At 38.8% G+C, this 22,959-nt stretch overlaps 1 protein-coding gene across 1 annotated transcript in view; it reads left to right on the top strand.

The window, feature by feature from the left end:
• RDH10 (retinol dehydrogenase 10) overlaps positions 1-21,544 on the top strand; it is a 31,711-nt gene extending 10,167 nt beyond the window's left edge. The window contains exons 3-6 of the mRNA XM_009570955.2: positions 10,319-10,417; positions 11,797-11,942; positions 12,301-12,432; positions 14,340-21,544. Of these exons, the coding sequence (XP_009569250.2) occupies positions 10,319-10,417; positions 11,797-11,942; positions 12,301-12,432; positions 14,340-14,463 (501 nt within the window). The 3' untranslated portion in view covers positions 14,464-21,544. The remainder of the gene's footprint in view (positions 1-10,318; positions 10,418-11,796; positions 11,943-12,300; positions 12,433-14,339) is intronic.
• Positions 21,545-22,959: the final 1,415 nt, after the last annotated feature.

Genomic DNA, 22,959 nt, shown 5'->3' with positions numbered 1-22,959 from the left:
CGTGGATTTTTCACTGACTTATATGGGCATGTTTTCATTTTTGTCAAGATTATCAAATAGCTGGCAATAAATAATGGCTGTCCAAATGGTTGGACGTTTGCTGCGAACTTGTGCTAATGAAGGTGAGGGACCAATGTGTTTGTTACGCTAATGTCAACATAGCTCTGAAACACTACAAATCCTTTGACTTGGCCATTTGTCATCATATAAACAAAGTAGAATTTGTAGTTACTTGACTTCACCAGAGCTTAAACCAACCAGCTTTTGTGGAAAGCAGTGGACAAGTGTTAACTTATATTACTTGACCAGAAAGCACGTTAAGTGATTTCAAATTTTACATTTGAATAAATGCAAGTTGGGTCATCTTTACTGAGAAGTCTGCTTGCAGAAGAATGTTAAGTCAGTGATAATACTTACTGGGGTTGTAACTGACACTCCTGTAAATTCATGAACTTATCTGGTCTGTAACAGTCGTATTGGAGCTTTATATTAGTCTTGGGTACATGGAAAGCTCAAACGCTGACAGGGTAGGTCTGAGCAGAAGGATTCATTTTCTCTAAACTGCATGTTACTTTTCAGTGGTTGCTGCCAATCATGTAATACTTGCTTTAAATTGAATAGTAATTGTGGTTTGGTAGCTATGATAGTCTGAAAGTATAATGAGATTACTATTTGTGGAGAATAAATACTAACTTGTCTAATGAGATGCCTTTGGGTGGAAGGGAAGAGGTCAGCTTTTGAGCATGCATACTTTGAAAGCTTCGGTTCTCATACTTGGTTATGCCTTAAGTTTGTGCCGGCTGGAAAAGTCTGCAGGTCTACACTTGTTCCCAAGTTTCATTTCAGTCTAGACTTGTATCTTGCTTGTTTTGCAATGTAAGGCAGACTAATAAACACATAGCTGGACCTCCAACAGCCCTTTTGCCATGCCATCTTACCTACTACTAATCCTTTTCAGGTTTTAATATTATTTTGGCATTTGAAATCCAAAACAAACATCATTGGCTACTTACATTCTGCACTCTTACATTGCTCAAGTAGCAGTACTGTCTTTCTCCTTGTCCACTGGTAGCTATTGATAACGCAGTGCGATTGCTCTGTCCAAGCTTTAAAAGCCACTAAAATTAAAATCAGGCAGAATTGACTGCGAGGCCTCAGAATAGCCTTAAAGAGCTGCCAAAGAAGCTGTTACTGAAGGGCATCTAATAGCTGGGGGACATAGTTTTTGAAAACAGTATGGTATGTGTATGTTCTGGAATCACCTGTTAATATGTGAATTCCACAAGAAGTTCATGTGGGTGCTCTGCACTGCTTCATTGAACCCTCTGTCCAGCTGAAAGGACTTGAGACCAAAGGAGAAGATGAAATGGAAGTAGAGCAGACACTGTTTCAGACAGCAGGATAATTGATTACAGGCAAGATCTCCTGTAGGAGAGATACGGAAGAGATATGGCAGAGGAGTCAGCATCTTTTCCAGTTAGTTAAGATTCTGTGCTGATAAACTTGCGGTTAACATAGGGACAAAGTGTGCAAGGTCTCTCCTGCTTATGAACTTCTTCCGCTGCAAGTGTATACCACCTCCCTGCTGAAATGGAAAGTCATGTAACAGTTGAGGTGGGAAGGGACCTCTGGAGGCCATTACATCCAACCTCACTGTACAAGCAGGACCAGCTAGAGCCAGTGGCCGAGGACTATGTCTAAATGGCTTTTGAATATCTGCAAGGATAGAGACTTCTCATAGCATTTCTGGGCAACCTGTGAGAATTGTCATACAGCAATGAAAAATCAAGCACGAAGATTTGAAAAAACTAGAGGGAAGAAGTGTAAATATACAGTTAGTGATTTTAAATTATATATATTGCTGTATATATAAAGTAATTATACATCAACAAAGTGATATCTGCAAGAACAGACGAAAGACAAGTTGATGTGCATGTATGGTAGTACTCATACAAGTATGTACATTAAAGGCAGCTAGAAGCTTCCACAGAAATGACTGGTGGCATGTAGTCATTGGAAAGGCACTTTACACAACATGCCTGACATCTAAGAGTGGAAATAACTTAAAAAGCATATAAATCTAAACTCTATTTTCTCTTGGGAAACAAAACCATAAAGGTTCTTGGGAGCAGAAAGGTGGAAACTCCATACCTGTAGAATAAAGGCTGTAATTTGTACTTGATGGAATAGAAATAACAAGGGTAGTTCAATTCGAATACCTGAACTTCTTCATGCCCAGAAAGCATGTAAAGTAGTGGCCTCTCTAAATAAAAGTGAAATGTTGTTAAAGAGAAGTCAGGGCCACCTTTGGCTGTGTTATATGTACCTAAACCCCTGCACCTAGGTAAAGGTGTGCTCAAAATCTAGAGTGAGGCAATGGTGCAGAAAAGCTTTATATAAGAGAGATGGGATTTTGATTAGCAGCAGACCACTGTGAACAGTAGGTATGGATACCTTTTCCACTTTGACTCTCAAGAAGAAGGAATTGTAGCATTCTTGAGTATTTAAAGTACACTTCAGACGAGAGGGAGGACAAAGTTGTTTTCTGCTTCAGTTTTAGTTACTCATTTTGGGGTAAGATCACAGGAAATGAAGCCCTTAAGAGAAAAGGGAGAGGGAAACAATGTAGTGATGTAAAGCAACAGTAACAAAAGTTTCTGTTGCAGTACCTTTCCTAAGCACTCTTTTTTTTTTTTTTCCTCCCCCACTCTCTGTAGACAACCATTTTTCAACTAGGCCTTGTTAACAAACTATACAAAAAGCAATTTAGCTGGGCAATGCTCAGTTGCCTTGGGCATGGTGTAATTAGTTCTAGTAGTAAAGAGTGGAAATCAATGATTAATGTTTGAGAGATAACTACTGGTATTAGTTTCTTGTGATTTTTTTTTTTAATAGCGTTACTTATCTTTACTGTCTACCCATTGTAAACAGCTTTGTGGCACTAAGTTCTGATTAAGGAAACCACTTAATTCAATTTCAGCTTTCTTCTGATAGACTCAACATGGGCTCACTCTGTGTAAGACGAGCCACCACAGAAAGTGAACCATTCACAGGAAATGGTGGTAAATATTTGATTGGGAAGCTAAAGTTTTGTAACTGGACCCTAAACACTACAAATGCTAAACCAGGTGGTGATGTAAATATGGAGTGTAGCATCCTTATTCTTTGGCAAATGGCACGGCAGATGTTTGTTACTACTAACACAGACACTTGCAAACTTCAGTGAATATGATTTAACCTAGTTTTGTGTAACTTTGATGCTTCCAACTGATTAAACATGTAGAAAATGGAAACAGTAATTACTAATACAAATTAATGATGAACTAAAAACCAAACTAGTAATTCAAGTAATAGGTTATGTTTTTACTAAGCTAAGACTTCATGTACTTCAAAGGAGTATTTCATACGGAGTTAGAGAGGGAAAAAGATGCTTATTTCTCTGTAAATCAAATCAGTTTAAAATTAACTGATGTTGCTTTTCATTGTGACATTTCTTCAGAGTATTTACTTTGTTTTGTTACCCTTACGTCTTAAATTAGGTAGATCTTATCTGTATCTATCTACAAATGTAGGATATCCAAACTATTGGGGGTTGGGAGGACGAGGGTGGCTTTGCTTCCTTATTACTCGATTTAATTGTAGACTTCTGTTTTAGCCTGTCTTGTTCTTCCGTGAGCTTCTGGTTGCAAGGCAACTGTAACATTATTACTGTGCATGTATGTTAAGCATTAACTGTTGTTGCAGTTCAATATTAAAGGAATCCTGATCACCCCAAAACAGTGGGGTTTTATGTGAAGGACAAAGCTTTAGTGAGAAATTGAAGTTTGCGTTGCCTGCCGGGAGCTAAATAACTAAAGGACTCTTGGAGATGAAATATTGGAAGGTCTGACTTTTTTTGTTTTCAATGCAGAGTCTATTCAAGGGACACTTGAGGGCAATCTTTGAATAGTTTCCTTTCATGCTTGTAATACAGCTGTCTATGGAAGCTTGGCTTGAGGATGCCTTGTATCTCCTGACCCTTTTTGCTCTGAAAGGATCTGGGTAGACCCATCAACAGTCCACAGAAATCTGTGACTTTATTTTTCTATTTCTTTGCTTTAGAATGACAGAGTAATTCTGGCACACTTTTCATTATAATATCTTGGTGCTAGAAACTGAAGATCAGAAATGGCACTTATTTCCATAGCTAGTCAAACATTTGCTTAGACACTGGGTAATTATCCGGAAGAGGCCCAGCACTTCTTGAAAACAGTCAGCAGAGACATCTGAGCTCCTTTAAATCAGAGCTTTGGTCCCTTATGTTAGCAAGGTCAACAGTAGATGTAGACTTCTGTCTACCTTCTGCGTTCAGCCTGTTACTGGCAGAACCATGTCCTTTGTGCTATTATCTCTCTAGTGTTCAACTCAGACTTGATGTTTTCATGTAGTCTTAGCACAGTTACTAATCCCACCCTAATCTAATATTTCAGTGATGCTTTTATGATTTAAGAAGGATGTGGAGATAAAATGGGAGAAATAATTGAGATTGTGCAAATGACAAGTGATTACTCTGAGTTCTCATTGGAACCAAATGAAAAAGCTGTAAGGGAAGCAGAAGGTTAAATCCAGGCTAGGAACTGTGTGCTTTGGTGCATGAAAAGGCATTTTGGATATTATAACCTCTAACTTGAATAAACTCTTGAGAGTTACACAGTTCTAGGTTATACTTTCAAGGCCTCTTCTAAAACTATTCAGTGATGGCTTTCACTGTAATCCTGCAAGTGGGGTTTTTCCTTGTGTTTATAAAATGTATTTAAAGTTATCTTCTGAAATAAACTGGGCTGTAAGGCTGTAGCTGAAAATAACTTCAGGCTATTTACTGATAAGCTTACCCAAAAGGCTGGTTCTGCCTCTCAGGCACACCTCTCTACTTTTTAACATATGGTAGTGCATTAGTGCTGTGCTATCTGGTTTGGACTAGCGTACTTTAAGGCAAGGCTACCACAGCCTGTCTGCAGAAGAGTTAGAGGTACTATTTTGTCAGTCCGTTGTGAATTCCTTCTCAGTTACTAGAATGGAAAGATGATTTGGGGCATGTGGACATCTCTGGATTTTGTTCCATGTTGGAATGAGCGGCCATATGCTACCTTGTGTGGGAGTAGGAGAACCTGCAGCCTGTCCTACTGTGGTCGGTGAAGAAGAATAGGAAGAAAAGAGGGCCATCCATGTTGAGGGGAGAGAGGATATAATGTGTTTTTAACAAAAACTTGGAGGAAAGTTTTCTTGTCACAAACTCCTTTCCTTCATGATAGTAGTTACAGGATTAGCGAACATGCATGGCAGCAGTCTTTAATGAACTGATACCTTGGTTCTCTGAGTAGTCTGGATGAGTCCTTGACTAATCACACCAATTTTACTTTTGGGCTATGGTCAAATAGCATTTAACATGAAGACAAAACAATACATTTTACCCAGCTGTTGCACTTGTTGGCACTGTTATGCAGCTGTATTCGCAGTCAGAAGTAGCTGTGGCTTGGAAGGAAATCTCTTATCTGTTAAACCTTTATGCTACTGTTGTAGGTACCTACAGTGGTGTAAACACTTGCCTGTCTTGATCAGCCCTAGAAAAATGAAAAAGCTGACCATGCTTGATCCCCCTTACCTGAAGGGGCTGTATGGAAAATGAACTGTTTCTTTGCCATAAAGGAATTTCTGCCTTACAGTAAAGCCATCAAAATAGCTTAGAAGGGCTATTGATGGAAGGCAGAAAGTATGAAAAACATTACTGTATTGAAAAATAGAAACTTACAGGAACTTACATGTTGGTACCTGTTTTATTTCTTTCTTTGCTATAAAGAATACTTGCTAAACACAAGGTGGCATGTAATTTTCTACTTTGTTGTGCTTTCTGCATTCAGTGTCCATTGTCTTGAGCTGCATACTGCTAACATTGTCTTCAGTGGATGCTTGGTTTCTACTTTAAGAATAATTAATCCAAAATGTAATTAAAAAAATCGCTTTCCCAAACGCAGTATTTCTTCATATTCTCATTTGCTGTATTTAGACTAATTTGTCTTGACATTGCAGCTGTGCTGTTCATTGTGTTGCACAATCTTTTGAGTTTTGTTTCATTAAGAATGGAACTAAAGAATTTGGGGAAGGGGAGGGAAGAAGTGCTAGACTGTTAGAAGTTAATTTGCCGTAAAGCAAAATGTTGAGAACAGATTACGAAAGCTATGAAGTGACATGTAAATGCTTGTTCAGTTTCACACTTGTGAAAAATAAGTCATTAAAGCTGTGTGCACATGAAATAGATGTTTGGTTACAGCTACTGGGAATAGTTTGCTCTTACTGGTATATGCAGAATAATAAAGGAAAATACTTAGAAGATTAGGAATTGATCTCTGGGCTCAAAAAACTTAAGGGTTAAACTAGTTTGGAAAAACTAACTTTACTCTCTGTTCAAAAGAGCTTCATATGTTTTATCTGTTCCACCTAGTTGCTGTATCTAGACTATACTGCAGGTTAGAAAGTGTATCTCTGCACTATGCTTTTGGGGTTTTTATTTTTTTCTAAAAAAATTCCAACCTAATTCCAAGTGAAGAGGATGCTTAAACTTAAATTTGTTGATGTTGAACACTGCATTATTTCCGTGATTCCTCACCCTGGTGTATCACAACACAATTCCTTTCACGTGCTATATTCTACTGACTGGTAGCTCAGACTTTAAGTACTTAAATATTTTGATTAAACATCTTCCTCTGCAGCTGTGAGAGATAGAACTGAAACCTAAAGGATCAAACCAGCAGGCAGATAGTTTGATTAAATCACTTGAGTTGACTTGAATTATTTTGGAGGCCTGGTTCATGACCTCTAATGCCACGGACAAAACACATTGCTTGCTTAGTATCTTCTAATACTTTTTTTTAATGGAGGATTATCATGTCTGTATGTCACATTGGAAAACTAATGTGGACTGTGCTACCTGTTCAGGCAAAGTCCAGATGTGAAGGCCACCCAGGAGGCATTTTGCCCTGAACCAGTCAAAGTCTTAGCTAGTTTCTCAGCAGCATGACAAGCACATAGGAGACTTCAGGTCTGGTAGGCAGATGTAGCTGAAGCTGAAAGAGACTAGAAACAAGAAACTAGGTTGATCTGGTTTATGTAACAGGCAGAAAAACTGGAGACCAGAGTATGGAGGAAGCTGCTTTGATCAAAGAAGTGGGCTGTGCCAGAAGCTCAGTAAGAACACTGATTTATTTGGAGATTCCTTATACCACGAAAGAGAATAACTTCACTTTGGGATTGTTTTTCTCAGCAAGAGAAGGCTGTGAGGAGCAGTGGCCAAGCCTTTACTTGGAGTCTGGAATTGCGTCCCCCCATAGGGTGTGTCTGCCTCTGACAGTGCTTGTTTTCAAGTACTGACTCCCAGCTGTAGCAGATGGCTGGAGGATGGCAGCAACCAAGATGACTGTCTTCCATTTAGTTGAGATATTGGTAGTTAACTGTTAAGTTTTGTTCATATGATAGTTGTGTTATCTTTATAGACTGCATCAACTTCAGGATTTAAATGGATTTGTGGGATAATGTTCCATGACAAAGTACAGGGGCCTGATCTGAACAGGCTGTTTCAGAACACTAAGGTCTTGTGTGAAGATTTCTATGAATTGCTAATTGTCTTCAGAGCAGAGTAGCTGTGCTTTTTTCCTATGTGGCTGTAAATGGCCTTTTAGTAGTTGACTTATGTGAAGTGACTGTAGTTCTGCTGTTGGGAGTTGTTCAGGCTGCGCTTGAATTGCTGAAGACATCGTCAAGAGCATCCTTAACAGGGTTTTTTCATGTGCCAATTTCCTCTTGGTTGAAAAAGGGTTACTTTAGCCGCAAGCTCTGAAAACTCGGTCTTTGTAGTCTTTATGCTTTGGAGGAGTGTAGCATGGTTGAGTGGGCTTTCTGAACTTTACTGCTCTGCGATTGTTCTGTGTTTTCTCCCATTTCTATGTATGTTCCTGTGAAAATTATCTTCTTCATGAGCTGCAGGTAAATACAGATGTTTATGGACACCTAGTTATAATTCATCATATTTCAAAAAAGAAAGCAGTGCCACAGTGAAGACAATAGGAAAAAACAGTCCAACAAAGCTTAGTGCACTTGCCTGCTTATCTCTTGGAAGCAAACATTGATTCATGCTTTGAAAGTGGTGGTTGTGGTGGTGGGGAAATCTGTTACTACTTCTTTCCCTTCTTTCTTTCCCCCAAAACAAACTCCAAGGTGAGTGCCCCTTCATTTCTGTAGCTGCTGTAGTTTTCAAACAGAGCTTCAGTCTGCATTATCAAGCTTTCTGATAATGGGAGGTGCCAATCAGTCATTCTGTTGTGATGTGGACAGATAACTGAGACGTAAGTGGAAACTGCTGATGGAGCTGACTATAATGCTCTGGAGAGGAGTAAATTGTTAGCAGGTCTGAGTTGGGAGCATGAGTCTCTTACAGGGGTGGCATGGAGGATCGGGGTAGTGTACACACAATCAGTGTTGGCATGTGTAAGGCATGCTGCAGATAAATAACACACTGTAAAACTTAAGTACTATCCAAGTGAAGCCTCTCACCTTTTCAGAAGGCTCTGCCCTGTGATGACTGGCCTTTGTTGCCATGCAACATAGGAAGAGAGGCTGAAACTTTGTGTGCCTGGCACAGATTAGTTTAACAGAGAACTATATTCTTGTCTGAGGCTCTATATAAGAGGTTTAGAGATCCCTGCCATGAGGAAAGAAACAAATGCAAGGCAGCTTGTTCTTAGATTATTTTTTATAATTAAGTTCGTTATGCAGTTATGACAGAATCCAGGAGTTGTATTAATCAACAGTAGAAAAGGCAAGGAGTCAGGAGGTCTGTTAATCTTCTATCATCTGCCAGCTGTCCAGTGAAAACACTCTTTTGTGTGGTGTTAGGAGGTCTGGATTAGTCATTTAACACCTGCAGGCAAAAATGTTGTACAAGAACATGTGAAAATCATTAGAGCAAAACTGTCCTGACGTCTGTGATTAGAAAATGCAGACAGCATAAGAATGGAATTAGATGGATTCAGCTGTAGCTTGCATGTCTTTTTAAGAATGCAGCTGACACAACTCAGACCAACAATTAAGCAAGTAGCAAATACTTAAGGGGCATTTGCATGTGGTGAGTTTGGATCCAAATTACATGGGAAGACCAGGTTTCTGGGAGGACTAAGCATTTGCAATGCACAGTGAATTAGAATAGAGTAATAGCTCTGTCATGAATAGATTTATGTACTCACTAGACATGTTTGCAATTAAAAAACATTTTCTGAAGTTCTTTGGTAATTTAAAATTTATCTCTTGTACTCACTGACAACCTAGAAGCTGAAGTAAATAATTACACATACCATTTTTACAACCTAGTTGATTTTTTTTTTAGCATATATGGTGCTCTGTTTAATGCTTATTTAAATGAAAAAAGTGTTGAGTCAGCTTCAGAAAACAGATATGGCAAAGGCAGGTATCCTAGCAGAGGTGATCTTATAGCCTTCAGTTGCCTTCAATATATCACTTAAAACTCAACTTTTTAGAGGTGCTAACTCTGATTTGCATTTTTAAACAGAAGCAAATTTTGTTACAATCGAATCATAAAAATTGGAGGCTGAAATCAGTTTTGTCTTGAGACTTGTTGTCACTTTTTGTTTTATTTTGAAACCCTTAATGAGGACTTGATAACAAATTTATATTTTTTTTACTTAAAGCATTGCTTATGAGTACTAATAAAGATGGAAAGTGAGTTAGACTAGTAGAGACTTACTGTATTTTGTGTGAAAGAGCATCAGTAAAAATTCTTCTTCTGCTATTTCTTTTAATGTTAAATGCCCAAGATAAGTTAATTGGATAAAACTAACAATATCTAAATTCCAAAACATGCTGTCAATAACTAGAACGGATAATCTGCATTGGTCTTAACACAGATGTGCTAGATGGCATAATTAAACACTTTGCATTCCACTTTCTGTCTTTAAAAAAAGTGACTTCCATTTTGGGGTCAAATTATCTCCTTCTGATAACTAGTCTCTTGCAGAAAAATAAACATGTCTGAGCTCAATTGATCCTTTAACCTTAGGATTTCTGGAGATATAATCCTTGCTGCCTTACTGTCTGAATTCACAAACAAGCTGTGGATTTTCTGTTGGCATTTTTGACAAACTGAGATGTTCAAAACCTGTAGAATGTTCTTGCTTCTAAATTCTTGATAATAAACTGAGGCATAGGTTTTGAACACTTATTACTGATGTAATATGGTCATGATGATGTGGTATTTTTTTTTTCTACTTTGTAGACCACTAAAGCATTCCTTCCCAAGATGCTGGAAATGAATCATGGACACATTGTGACAGTTGCAAGTTCCTTGGGATTGTTCAGTACTGCTGGAGTGGAGGTTTGTTAGATTACAATTAACAATAAATTTGGCACTTCTTGATTAGAATAAGCTTGTTTTGTGTTCTTGGGCTGAGAAAATAAATTCAAATTTTCAAAGACACTTGGAAGCTGTGGTGCCAAGTACCATATCAACACATGGCTCCCTGTGAGTGGGATCTGCAGGACTCTGGCAGCCACAGTATTTGCCTACTTTGTAGGGGGACTTGCCACTTGGTGTGAAAACCTAGGATGACTAAGGATTTCAGAATACTGAATGATCTTTGAATTACCTGGTAAATTTAGGAACCTGAAGGTTGTCCACATAGCTACTCCTGTCAGGATCTTCAGTGCTGAGCTTGAAGCCAAAGGCAAGGATTGTCAAAAGTCATTCTTTCTGGTTTTGTGAGGAAATAGTTGCCAGTCTTCCTCTTTCCTGAATGTGCCTTGCTTGCTTTGCTAGGCTCCCAGTTGAAAGCATTAGGTTGTCTACTTGCTAGCAGCTGTTTGAGAACACCGGTTTGTGAGACTTGTTTGGTACATAAAACTAGGTTAGGATTAGAGCCTATTATCTTTCTTTTAGAGTCATTAGCACAAATGCAAGTGTGAACAAAAAGCATTCAGTAAATGAAAATTAATGTCTAATGGAATAATGGTCATATTACCCCATAAGCACGGGTTTATTTGCATGTAGGTAAGGTTCAATCCAGGACATTAAATTGGAATGTTTCATAACAGAAATGAATGAAGCTGTTGTAGCTTATGGCTTTTCAGAGATTTATTATCTTGAGAAAATTATAAAGAATTTCTTAGATTGTGGGCCACCACTAGCAGAGGTGGGTAGATCCGATAGAAAGCTCAAATACTACTGCTGTCTATGCAATAATTTTTAATGTTGCTGAACTTAGTATTTTTGAGATACACAAGCTGTATCTATCCTCTTCTGAAAATTAATACACTCAAATCTCCATTATGTTTTCTGTTGAAACTAAGCTTAAAAATAAAGCGTTTAAGATTTTTACCCCTGTGCCCTTCTAACTGTCCAAGGTTTTTCAGATCTGACCCAAATCTAGTCACTATTGGGTATCTCAGTCCTCTGTAACACTTAACATTAACCAAACTTGTAATTGGATTAACTTGCCACGTGAGCCTGCCTGATTCAAAGAATCAAATCCAAGGTAATATCCTCCTATGTTCAGATTTCAAACTTTCATGATTCTATGTTGATTGCCTCAAAAGTAAAGTGATAAATGAGTTGATGTGATGCTCTGTTCAGTGGGTGTCTTTTGTTGTTGCTGCTTTGAAAATCTGTGCAGAATCACTTCAGATATGCTTTGGCTCTAAACATGGTTCATATCTGTTCTTTAAGTTGCTTTTTTGTCTTGTTCATTGCCAACACAGGATTATTGTGCCAGCAAATTTGGAGCTGTAGGTTTCCATGAGTCTTTAAGCCATGAGTTGAAGGCTGCTGAAAAGGATGGAATCAAAACAACATTAGTCTGCCCTTATCTTGTGGATACAGGAATGTTCAGAGGGTGCAGGATCAGGTGAATAAAATTTTTCTTATGCCCTATTTGTGGTGTCATAAAAGGACTTGAAGGTACATAAAATGTTGCCATAAAATATTAAAGTATTGTGTGCTTTACTGCATGCTAATATGATCTGTAATCCTGACTCAAAAAGACTTTCCAAATTCAGTGAGTACCTTCTGGTTGGGTTTTTTTTGTACTTAACACAAGTTTTGAGCTGCAGTCTTTGTAACTGAACAGTGAATATAAAAAAAAAAGACTGAAGTCTTTTTTTTTTCTGGCTGAGACATTATTAAGAAAGTGATTTAATGAACTCTTACCTAAAGGACAGCAAACCTCAGCTATCTTATTAATCTGTCTTAATCAAATATTTCAGAAAAGAATTTGAGCCTTTCCTTCCACCCTTGAAACCAGAATACTGTGTGAAGCAGGCTATGAGAGCTATCCTTACAGACCAGCCAATGATCTGCACACCACGCCTCATGTATATGGTCACCTTCATGAAAAGGTAAGAGATGAAATGCCAGTTTGTTGGCAGTACAAGGTACATAATACCAGTAGAATACATGAGCAAGTCCACCTTTTGGATATAAACCCTTTCCTAGCCACACAGACCATAGTTGTGGTTGTGTTAGAATTCATAATTCTTTCTTGGCTTTCAGGAGTATAGATTGCTTGCTTGGGAAGCTCCATAAAACTGACATCCCCTGTGTTATGCATCCTTGTTTTACCTCTGTAGTGTTCCATCCTCCTTTGATTCTTATTTTCTCTTCAGCAGACTTTTCTTTCTTTTGTCTGGGTACCTCTTTAGGAATGGAGCATGAGGCAGCTTCCAGGAAAGGAACGTCTAGCTGTTTGTCTTTAGAACTCATGTGTGCTAGGCCCTGCCTGCAGATTCTGTAGGACTTAGAGATAATGGTAGATAAAATGAAAATCTCCAGATTGAGAACCAGTTTTCAAAGTCTGAGTTTAGAGGAGGGTTGTTTAAAGAAATTACTTCCTTTGTTTTATCTAACGCACTACAGGTTTGGGATGGGGACGCTGTTTAATCTGTAAGCAGGCTGACATTTCAGTGATGCAGGCTAATAAAGGAGTTGGCTCAAAGATGCAACATCACTTGCCTTCCATTTTATAGAGAGCAGCTTCACAGCTGTCTGAGGGTTTTCTGTGTGTTTTTTAATCTGTAATGTGTAGGAAGATCCTTTAAAATATAATGTTGCCAGTTTTTCTCCTTCAAGGAATGGTTGAAACTGAGAACCTTTGATTTTTTTTATTTTTTTATTCCACTTCCAAGGCAGTGGTTCCCCTGCCTCGAGTCTCTCATGGTTGACAGGCTCACCAAAGACTAGAGGAGCCTTCACCACTCCCTTCTTTCCTGGAAGAGAGTATGTGTGCGCCTCTTCTGCCAACAAATCAAGGCCACTTCAACATCTTTAAGAATCAGCTTCTTCAACCAGAAGCTCAGAAGGTGCTTCATTGCTCTCTGCACAAGCAGTGCCTTATACAGCAGTAATCACATCAAAGGCCCTTTGCGTTGTCTTTCATTCAACACTTTAACTTCCAACAGGGAGATCAAAGTTTTGCATAATCCATGCCCCAGGCAGCAGCACTTAGATCAAAGACCCTCCACTGGCTACTGCACAAGCAGTACTACTGGCAGTGAGGACTTCCGTATCAGTGACATCTACTTCTCAGTGCTTCAGTGGCCATTACTCCTAATGGCTAGATTCTGTTCATTGCTTTCCACTGAATGTCTACCACTATTTCCAGCGGCTGAGGAGATAGCAGCTTAGTCTTTCACTAGAGCACTAGTACTGTACTTGAAATGAAAGTAATATTTTTTGGATGTGGGAAGGGAGGGAATGTAGCTGGGTGACATAGTCGCCTCTTGGAATTTTACCTGAAGCGGGGGAAAGGAAATTGCTGTCTTCACTTCAGACCTCTTTTTTTTTGAGGATAAATTGAGTTTAGAATATGTCAAGGTTGTTAGACATTTGGTGATCAAAGAATGGCATTAACACTAATTCCATATTACAGAATATCTTAAATGTCTGACTACCTCTGCTGATATGGCTTTGAGCAGACACGTTGTGTTTAGTAGGCCTTCTGTGATGCCTTGCCACCCCTGCCTTTAAAACAAGCTATCAGTATATCAAGTATGTGAAGAAGCTACAGGAAATCTGATCTAAGCTGGAAACGTGAATAAATGGCTTTTTCCTCCTTTGTTTGCCTCTGTGGTAGAGATTCTAGAATTTCAGTTTTCCCCGTATCTCTCTGAAATAAAAATTCTTCAAGTCTCTTAAGATGCCTCTCCAATAGCTATTAAGTAGCTTTTGAGGAGACCAGGTATGTACTATAAGCAGAAGCTTTTGGTTTATGCTGTCTTCTAATTATTTTATAACCTCTTTTTCACAGTATTCTGCCCTTTGAAGCAGTTGTATGCATGTACCGGTTTTTGGGAGCAGACAAGTGTATGTACCCTTTCATCGCTCAAAGGAAACAGGCTACAAACAACAATGAAGCAAAAAATGGAATTTAACACTGGTTTGATGGACTAACACTTACAGATGAACACAATAATGTAACATGACTGAATCGCGAAGTGCACTTGCATCTAACAGATGCAAGTGTCAACATCTTACTGTGGCATTCTCTTGGGTCCTAAACCTGTGTATTGAACTCTAAAAATCAATGTTTTTTATATACTGTAAATAAAACTGACTAGAGTATTGGAAGATGTGATAGGTAAGCAAAGTGAATTTGCAAGGTAGCTGCCACCATTGTCCTTTAGAATATCACTGTATGTACAGTAAACTAGTCTTACTACTTCTTGTAGGGATGCACTGTGTGATATCTCTTCCTTATCCTGCCAAGCTTTTTAAGAGCTGTCTCCAACTAGAAGATGCAATGTTTCAGAAGTTATTTGTCTTTCCCTGTGTTGTTTGGGAAGGAGGAGGGAGGGAAATCTGAAGATTTTAAGCTACTGCTTGTGACCTTTTATCAAATTCAATGACAGTTTCTGAATGCATCTCTTCACTTGTTCACCCATGCTCTCTGAAGGACACATGGCCAAATTCTGGTGTAATTCTCTTTTGTAGCAATTGTGTGTGTTCTATTTAAACAAAGATGAAAAGAAATTTATGCTGATTCAAAGGCAAGTGAATGTGTCAAATACTCTTGGAGCGAACTAGAACTGGGCATCTGGTTTTCTAGGAATGCAGTCAGTGATTTAAACCGACGTTTTTCAAGTCACTTGATTTGAAATATGCTCTGTTCTGTTTCCCTCTATATGTCAGGATCCAATCTACTATTATGGACTATGTTTCATTTCTTCCTCCTCATTCTTACTTCCAACAGAGTTCTCCTACCCCCTGAGGAAACTATTGTATTAAATTTCTGTAACTGGACTTGTGCCTAAAAGACAAAGCAACTCAGCTGACATATTGTTTATGTAAGTGCTGGTCATATGCCAATTATTAGCAAAGGAACAATAGCATAATGCCTGATGCAAATCTACATGTGGAATATGGAAGGGTGTAAAGATTTTTTTTTTAGTTCTACTCACATTGTAGAACAGCAAATGACATTTTTACAGTATTTTTTTTTTGTAAAGCAAATAATTTTGTGCCTTGAATAATTTGGTAGTCTGTATTAGTGAAGTAAAAGTGAACTTCTACCTCTGTATCTTAATGTATACCATCCACTTGTAAACTACTATTGGACAAATTGTGATTACTTTTTTAGAATGTTGTGTTAAATAGTGACCAATGTCTGTGGTTATTAAAGTGAGCCACCTTTTCCTTAAAACAGTGACTGCAGTGCTTGTTTGAAAGGCTAAACTAATGCAAACTACTTGTTTGTTCCGCAGCTCTTCACTATCAACACAGTCCAAATATTTATCACTCAATTCCTGTAGCCACTTTGTCAGCTATATGGTTTACAGTGTAATCTCTTAAGTCTGTCAGTAAGTACTGTGAAATTAGATTTTAGGAGCTGACAGTTTTCTCTAGTTTTTAAATTTGTCAATTAATTAACTGGCCAAAGAACTTCTGAAGAATATTCATTTTGGTTTTCTGTGGAACTTTGTTTAGATCTCATAAAAATGACCTGGTGTGGATAGACTTTTGGTGAATTTAAAAGTATATGTAGTTTCAGTGCAGCTGCACTTATTATATGTATGCTTTATATATATATGTAGTAATATAAAAAAATATCTGTGTGGAGAAGAGTGTTAACTAAAACTGTTTAGAAATTAATCTAAAGTAGAAGAAACTATTTACATTAACCCTTATTCCAAATTCCATGCTCTTTTGAAAAAAAGCCTCTTAATGACTTCCCCAGGGCCAAATTAACTGCCATATTCTTACAGCAAAGTCACTAAGAGCAAGTACAACAAATTTCATTCTGTTACATGGCATAACTTTAATGTGCGTTTGTTTTTCTAAGATGTCTCAATCTATATTGCTGTATGGGACTAAAAAATGACTTTTAAAGTTTGATACTCAAGACACTTATTAGCCAGACAAAAAAGGAGAGATGGGAGGGTGACAGTAACATCAAGTTTCTATAAAGCATCATGTCAATTTACGATGGTTATAGACTTCCTTCAGAAGCAAGTTTCAGGGCTTGTAGATTTCTACTTAAATAAATTGTTGTCATGGTTTCTCTGAATTTACTGCCTTTCCAGAAATATCATGGTTGATTTCAGTTTTTGAGCTGTGTAGCTGAGGGGTGGCTTGTGACTGGTGTGCTCTGTAGGAGTGTTTCTAAAGCTTGTTTAGACATTTAACATTTAATTTCCTATTCAAAAGTCAATTTAGTACATGTAGAGAAAGTTGATACCAAATACTTTGTACATCTGGTGAGAAGTGCTTAATTGCTTGTGAGGAGGATCTTTGAGGCTGATCTTATGTTCTTCTGGTTTGTTAACTAATATCAAAGTTACTGCATACCAAGTTCCTGGATGCAGTCATGGCTCCAAACTTAAAATGGATAACACTTGTCTTGCAGAATGGAAAACTGAGCTTAAAGTCAGTTCAAGGCTCCAGAGAAGCAAATTAAAGCACTAGTTTTTCATCCTGATACAGATGAGCTATTTTAGAAACGATCTTGTCAATTCTAGTCACACCTTAAAAAACAAACAACAGCACATAAAGATGCTGGTCACCTGAGTTGTTTTGGGGATTTTTTTTGTCGGCTTTATGGCATCCTAGCTGTATGAGTGACTCCTATGAAGCATGAAAACAAGGCTTGTGACTGAGGGTGGAATGGGAACTTGGGTTTTCCCTCCACTTAGATTATTTTAAACTTCTTCTAGTAGCGTGTGAGGCTGAAAGTTTCCTTTAATGCAATGATCACAAACTGACAATTTCTGTGTCTCTTCAGTGTTGTTGCTAACTGAACTCTGCATTGTTTCAGTACAAAGCCAGTGTAGTTTAAGTAGCTCAGGCAAAAGCTTTAAGTTAATACTTTAAATGGGTAACTTGGCATAGGAATGTTTTCCTTCATTCTGCAGAATGAGGTCACATAAGTTTACTGTCGGGTGCATGCCTTGGTATCTTGCTGCCATAACCAGATGGGATAGGCAGCAGATAGGAACTTCCTGAGAAAACTTCTATCTTCATGATGTTATGCCTATAGTCGTATAAATGTGTTTGAAGGTCATTATATAGTACTGTACCTCCCAGTAAGCAGGAAAATCACACTTGTGATGCATCTACAGTGGTGCTCTAGGGATAAGAGTCAGCGGGGAGAGATAGTCACTGCCCAATTCATGGACTTAGGACGGGCTGCTGGGTGCTCTGGCCTGTTTTAGTTGTGTTCCTATCAGATGATTAGATACTTGCACAACATAGGTAGCTGGGTGCTTCCTCACTACAGAAGATGTCTGTGCTTGGTCAGAGGAATGGTGACTGAATGGTTTATATTTGTTCTGCTTAAACCAAAGCTCAGAAGGCATGAGATTTTTTTTTTTTTTTCTCTGTGGCATAAAATTCTTAACATTTGCCTTGTGGTATGTATTCACAGACAGTTGCTGCAATACAACTGGTATATCAACAGTGTGTTCACAACCAGACTTACCTTGTAGTAGCTTACTCCTAGGGTTACACTTTGAGAGGCTCTGTGTAGTTTCCAAGTAAATATGTACACAAATAATTTTTTAGAGTCAGACTCTTCCCACTCATGCCCAGTGACAGGACCAGAGGCAGTGGTCGTACACTGAAGCACAGGAGGAGCCATCTAAATATCAGGAAATGCTGTGAGGTAACAAAGCACAGGCACAGGTTGCCCAGGGAGGTTGGGAGGGGTCTCTTTCCTTGGAGATATTCTAAAGCAGTCTGGGTAGTCCTGTGCAACTGGCTCTAGGTGGTCCTGCTTGAGTAGCGGGGTCCCTTCCCAACTCAATCATTCTGATTGTGTGATTCTTAAAGAAAAAGAGAACCTAGCTTATGGCTAGTAGGCATGCTATGAAAGGGAATTAGTGTCTCTTAAAAGTCTGACTGTGTTGGAAGGCAGTTTATAGTAATCTAAATTCAGATCTCCTACACCAACCTCCTTTATGGACAGTCCTAATGGGTGGTAGAGACTGGATTATTCTCATTAACAATATAGAGCTGAATAGGAGCCTATAAATCTAGACTTTCTCTCTGTCCCAAAAACCAGAGATGTCTGGGGTAACAAACTTATCTCTGTAAAATCTAAGCTGTTCTCAAAGTGAATCTTCCTTCTCTTCCGTTCCTTATTCTTTAAAAGGAACCTGTGGCTGTGAGATTTCTAAACTGGGTTTACCCATTAAGTAATTGGAGTGAGATAAGACAAGTCTGGGCTTCGCATATCTTTGGTTTTGGTGTTAGTAGTTTCTATTACTGTGTACTTATTGGTTGTTTTATGTATTAATGTAGTTGCAGCTTGGAGCACCCAAGCTTGATGCCCAGAGTAGTACAAATTGTTCTTTCCCTCACATTCCGTTAGGCCTGTTCAGGTGGTGTACGTACAGTGGTTAACACAATAGATATGTGCTTTAACTTAGATCTTAATGACTTATGCAGTAGATCTCTAAGTGAGGTAAGTTAATCACAAAAAATACCCTTTTCCTTCATAATGAATAAATAATTCAGGAGCAAGTGTTATTATTTACATTCAAACACCACCATGGTCTGTTGTAACTTTTGTGTGTAGGAAAACACTGGCAAGGTTTGTCTTCAGGAATTGGGAAAATTCTGAGGAATCAAACTCTGTAGGGAATGCACATAAATTAAGGGATTAAATTATGGATCGCTATGGTTCTGAAAGTGTGCATCTGCATAAGAGTTTAATGCGTATAAAAGCATTAACTTAATCTCTGAATTTCACTCCTAATTTTTCTCCTTGTCTCTGAGTAGAAAAGTCCCAAGCATCTGTTTGACAAAACACGATTATCATAATGCAAATGGTAATCTGGTAAGTATTTAGTCTAAGAGTCTGTTTCTGTCCTTTAAAGCTTTAAACTCAAGTTTTCCCAGTACAGAAACTTTGGGACTCCACTCAGTTTTCCATTGCTGATGAGTTCATATCCCACAAACAGGAAATAAAGCTGTCTATCATGGAGATAAAGTCTTGTAACAGCCTTTGAAATGGGGTTAGTCAGCACTGTTTGATGAGGGCACCTGATTTAAGGTTGACTTTGTCATGAACTCCTAACCCTAAATCCGAGGTGTTTAGTAACACAGTTGCTCCCCTCCCTTGCAAAAAAAGCTGGGAAGTCCAGGGAAGGTCCCTGAAAAGGTTAGAGATGTAGTTACTTAAAAACCAAAAACTTGGTACTCTGATTAGCCTGTCATGTTTTAGCCTGGCCGTTAAGTCATAGAATTATAGAATCACTTAAGTTGGAATGGACCTTTAAGATCATTTAGTCCAATTGACCACCCAATGCTTATATGTGTAATGGCAGAAAGTATGACTTTTTCATGCCATCAAAGAAATGAAGAAATTCATACTAACTTTATTTAAACATGGTTTAAGTGGACAACCCAAATATTTGAAATAAGTTTAGAAATAACATTCCAGTTTACATACTTATCTATCTGCTTAATGCTGACAATACACAAACAATTCATTTCTTCCCCAAGAAAAAGCTTTCGAGCTAGATGATGAATGTGCAGAAACAGAAACAAGTGTTTGTGTGTGTATGTTTGTGTGTAAGTTAAATTGACAGGATGTTTGTCAGGGCAATTGTAGCACTTGGCCGAGGAGCCACAGTGTATTTTGTAGAAATGAAACCTCTGAACACTTCTCTGTCTGTACAGGCTGACCAAACTGCCTTCAAAATATTAGCCTGTTCAAATTGGAAACATTTCAGCAAACAATGTGACTGTGTCTATGGATTCTTTATTTTCCTAATCTAATTATTGTTAAAAGCTGGTGTGGCTGTGAGATGTAGGGAATAACTAGAACTGAGCCACTAGGAAAGCTAATAGAGGCAGGTTTTAGCAGGAGAGGAAGAATAGGGTGCTAGGGATCTCTCCTCCATACCCTACTCTAGCAGCTTCTTTTGCAGATCGTGTGCATGCACAACATCCTGCTTGTGTGCTGACATGCAGCCCTCTCTTCGCATCGCAGCTGCAGGCAGCCGTAGTCCTGAGCTCTTATGCTATGGCTCGTCTACACACATCCCTGATCAGAACTACGCTTAAGTCTGTGCCTGCGTTTGTGCATGTGTGTGTGTACCCTTATGTTCTGCAATAAGGATGTATTGTTCCAGCCTAACTTAAACAAGAACAATGCTCTGGAGTAAGAAGTTCTGTGCTGTGGACTAGCCTGTGAGTTTTGAGTGCCTGTCATACTCTCATCTACATCAACTGCTATATCTAAACAAGCCCTTAGAAGATAATTACAAACTTCATTTAGGCATGTCCACTTAAGCGATGGATAAGCAATGTTAGCTTGAACTTGTGCTACTTTCTTAACGGCAAGAACATTTTGAATCACTATTTAGAAGAAACTTTACTCGATACAAGTTAGGTTTTCACCCATGTCAGTATTTAATGGACAGATGGAAGCATGCCAGGTTGATTAGGATGTTAGGTTTTCCTGCTGCTCTGAAATCCATTAGTATTGGCCTTTCCAGCTGTTTTAGAAGGAGCTCCCAGCTAGCTGAATGTCTGGAACACAAGGAGAAGAGTTTCATGTCAACAGCAAGATCAGAGGAGAGGTCTCACAAGCATCCCAGTATTAACCCAGCATCAGTGGTCTTCGTTTTATAGGTGTCTGCACAGAGGTTTCACCAGTATTTCTTGTCTTGTTACTCCTACTTGCTCAATTTCACTACTGGTATCAACAGTGGGAGCCTAAATGCACATATGACTCCAAGGGACCAGTGTTTCCTCAAGACCTCTGCTTTCCCAGGGCTTGCCAGTGAACTGCCATGCTTGAAACACTGAGGACTGTGAGCTTCTTGTCTAGCATGTGATCACAGTGGTGGGAAATAAGTGCAAGGCAGATGAGACCAAAGCTTCCAGTGGTGGGACCGTAAACTAGAACCCTCCAGCAAAAATCATTGAAACGTGGGTTTTCTCATGTCTCACCTGTATTCACAATCTAAAAAACCTGATAAGAAATGCCAGCTTTTCTCTGCTTGCAGTTACTCAAAATAAAACAAAAAAAAAATCATTTAAACAGTTGTGTTCTATGTTTTATTTCTGAACTTACAGAAGTGACCACTTCTCTGATTGTTTACCTAACAATTCTGACATTTAAAAACAATGTGTGGCTCACGTAATAGATCATCTGTTACCATGTGTAAAATAAGGCACTTTGTTAGTCCTAGGGCTAAACTGGGAATTTCTGAGGAATACTAGGGTGGTTCTGAAAATGCACATTGTTCAAGCGATAGTTTAGTCTCATCTAGCATTCTTTCACATCTTTATTTTGTTTAGCAAACTAGAATAAATAGAACAATTGGAAGATGTGTAACTGTCCTTACTAGACAAGGGAACAAACTAAGTTCTCTGCAGTAATGCTATGTCTACGAAGAGGTTGTAAGGTTTGAGACAAGTGTTTTTAAAATAATTTGAACTATATTTTAATGTGGAATCCTATTTATAGGCAGAGCACTTCTGAGCCACAGCTGTTGACAAGATGTGTTTTCAAGGAAATAATTTCTCCTTTATTGAAAGACAACAGTCATAACTTTCAGCAAGCCCCTGTCCAGCTCAGGTTGGGGCTGCGACCGGGACAAAAGTTGTGCCCAAGTTCTCCATTCTTGGAAAAGATGTAAGATTTTTGCTGAAATTAGCAACTACAATACACTTGGAGATAAGTACTCCCAGAGTCTCCAATAAACAGCTTTTAACTTCCCCTGGCTTTTTGGTATTGTAAACATTTGTAGTCCCCTGTGCAGGTTCTCCTCTGAAGACCTAGAGTCTCTAATAAGAGCGGTCAGGTCAGCCAAAGCAGCCCCTTTTTACTGAAGGGGCAAAATTGCACATGAAATTCCATGACTTTTGAGCTTGTGGGACCCAAGATTCTTGTTTTCTAAAAAAATGCATATTTTCATTTTTGCTTTCCTCCTGATGCTTGGATGATCAGATGCAGAGATGCTGTCAGTATTCTTGGGATTCACCTTGGGAAACAGAGCCTTTGTTACTAGATATTTGGAGTCAGACCTAAAATTATTCTCTCACCAGGGACTCATAACACAATCTGCTGCCTTGAAAATTCTTACACAAAACAGCTTGTGGGACTGGGATGGCTGGGAAGTGGAGAAACTAATACAGCACTCCGGGCCAGAGGGAGCAAGGCAGAGCAAAAGCTAAAGCCCCACTGGGAAATTCATTAACCGCAGCTCCTACAGCTGCTGTAACTTCCTGTTCTGTCACTGTCTGGAGTTTTTCCTTGAGTCCCACTCCCTGAAGACAATTCCAGGGACATGGTCAGCACTGTAAGGTTTCTCACTTGCCAAGGTGCTGTATCCTTGCCTCCTCTCCCTGCTGGGGGTGACAAGCCCAACCCCAGGGGGGCCAGGAACTGAAACGCATGGGCAATGCAAGAGCTCACC

Source organism: Cuculus canorus, chromosome 2, assembly GCF_017976375.1.
Source record: "Cuculus canorus isolate bCucCan1 chromosome 2, bCucCan1.pri, whole genome shotgun sequence".
Taxonomy (NCBI): Eukaryota; Metazoa; Chordata; class Aves; order Cuculiformes; family Cuculidae; genus Cuculus; species Cuculus canorus.
This window is presented reverse-complemented; position numbering and strand designations above follow the sequence as displayed.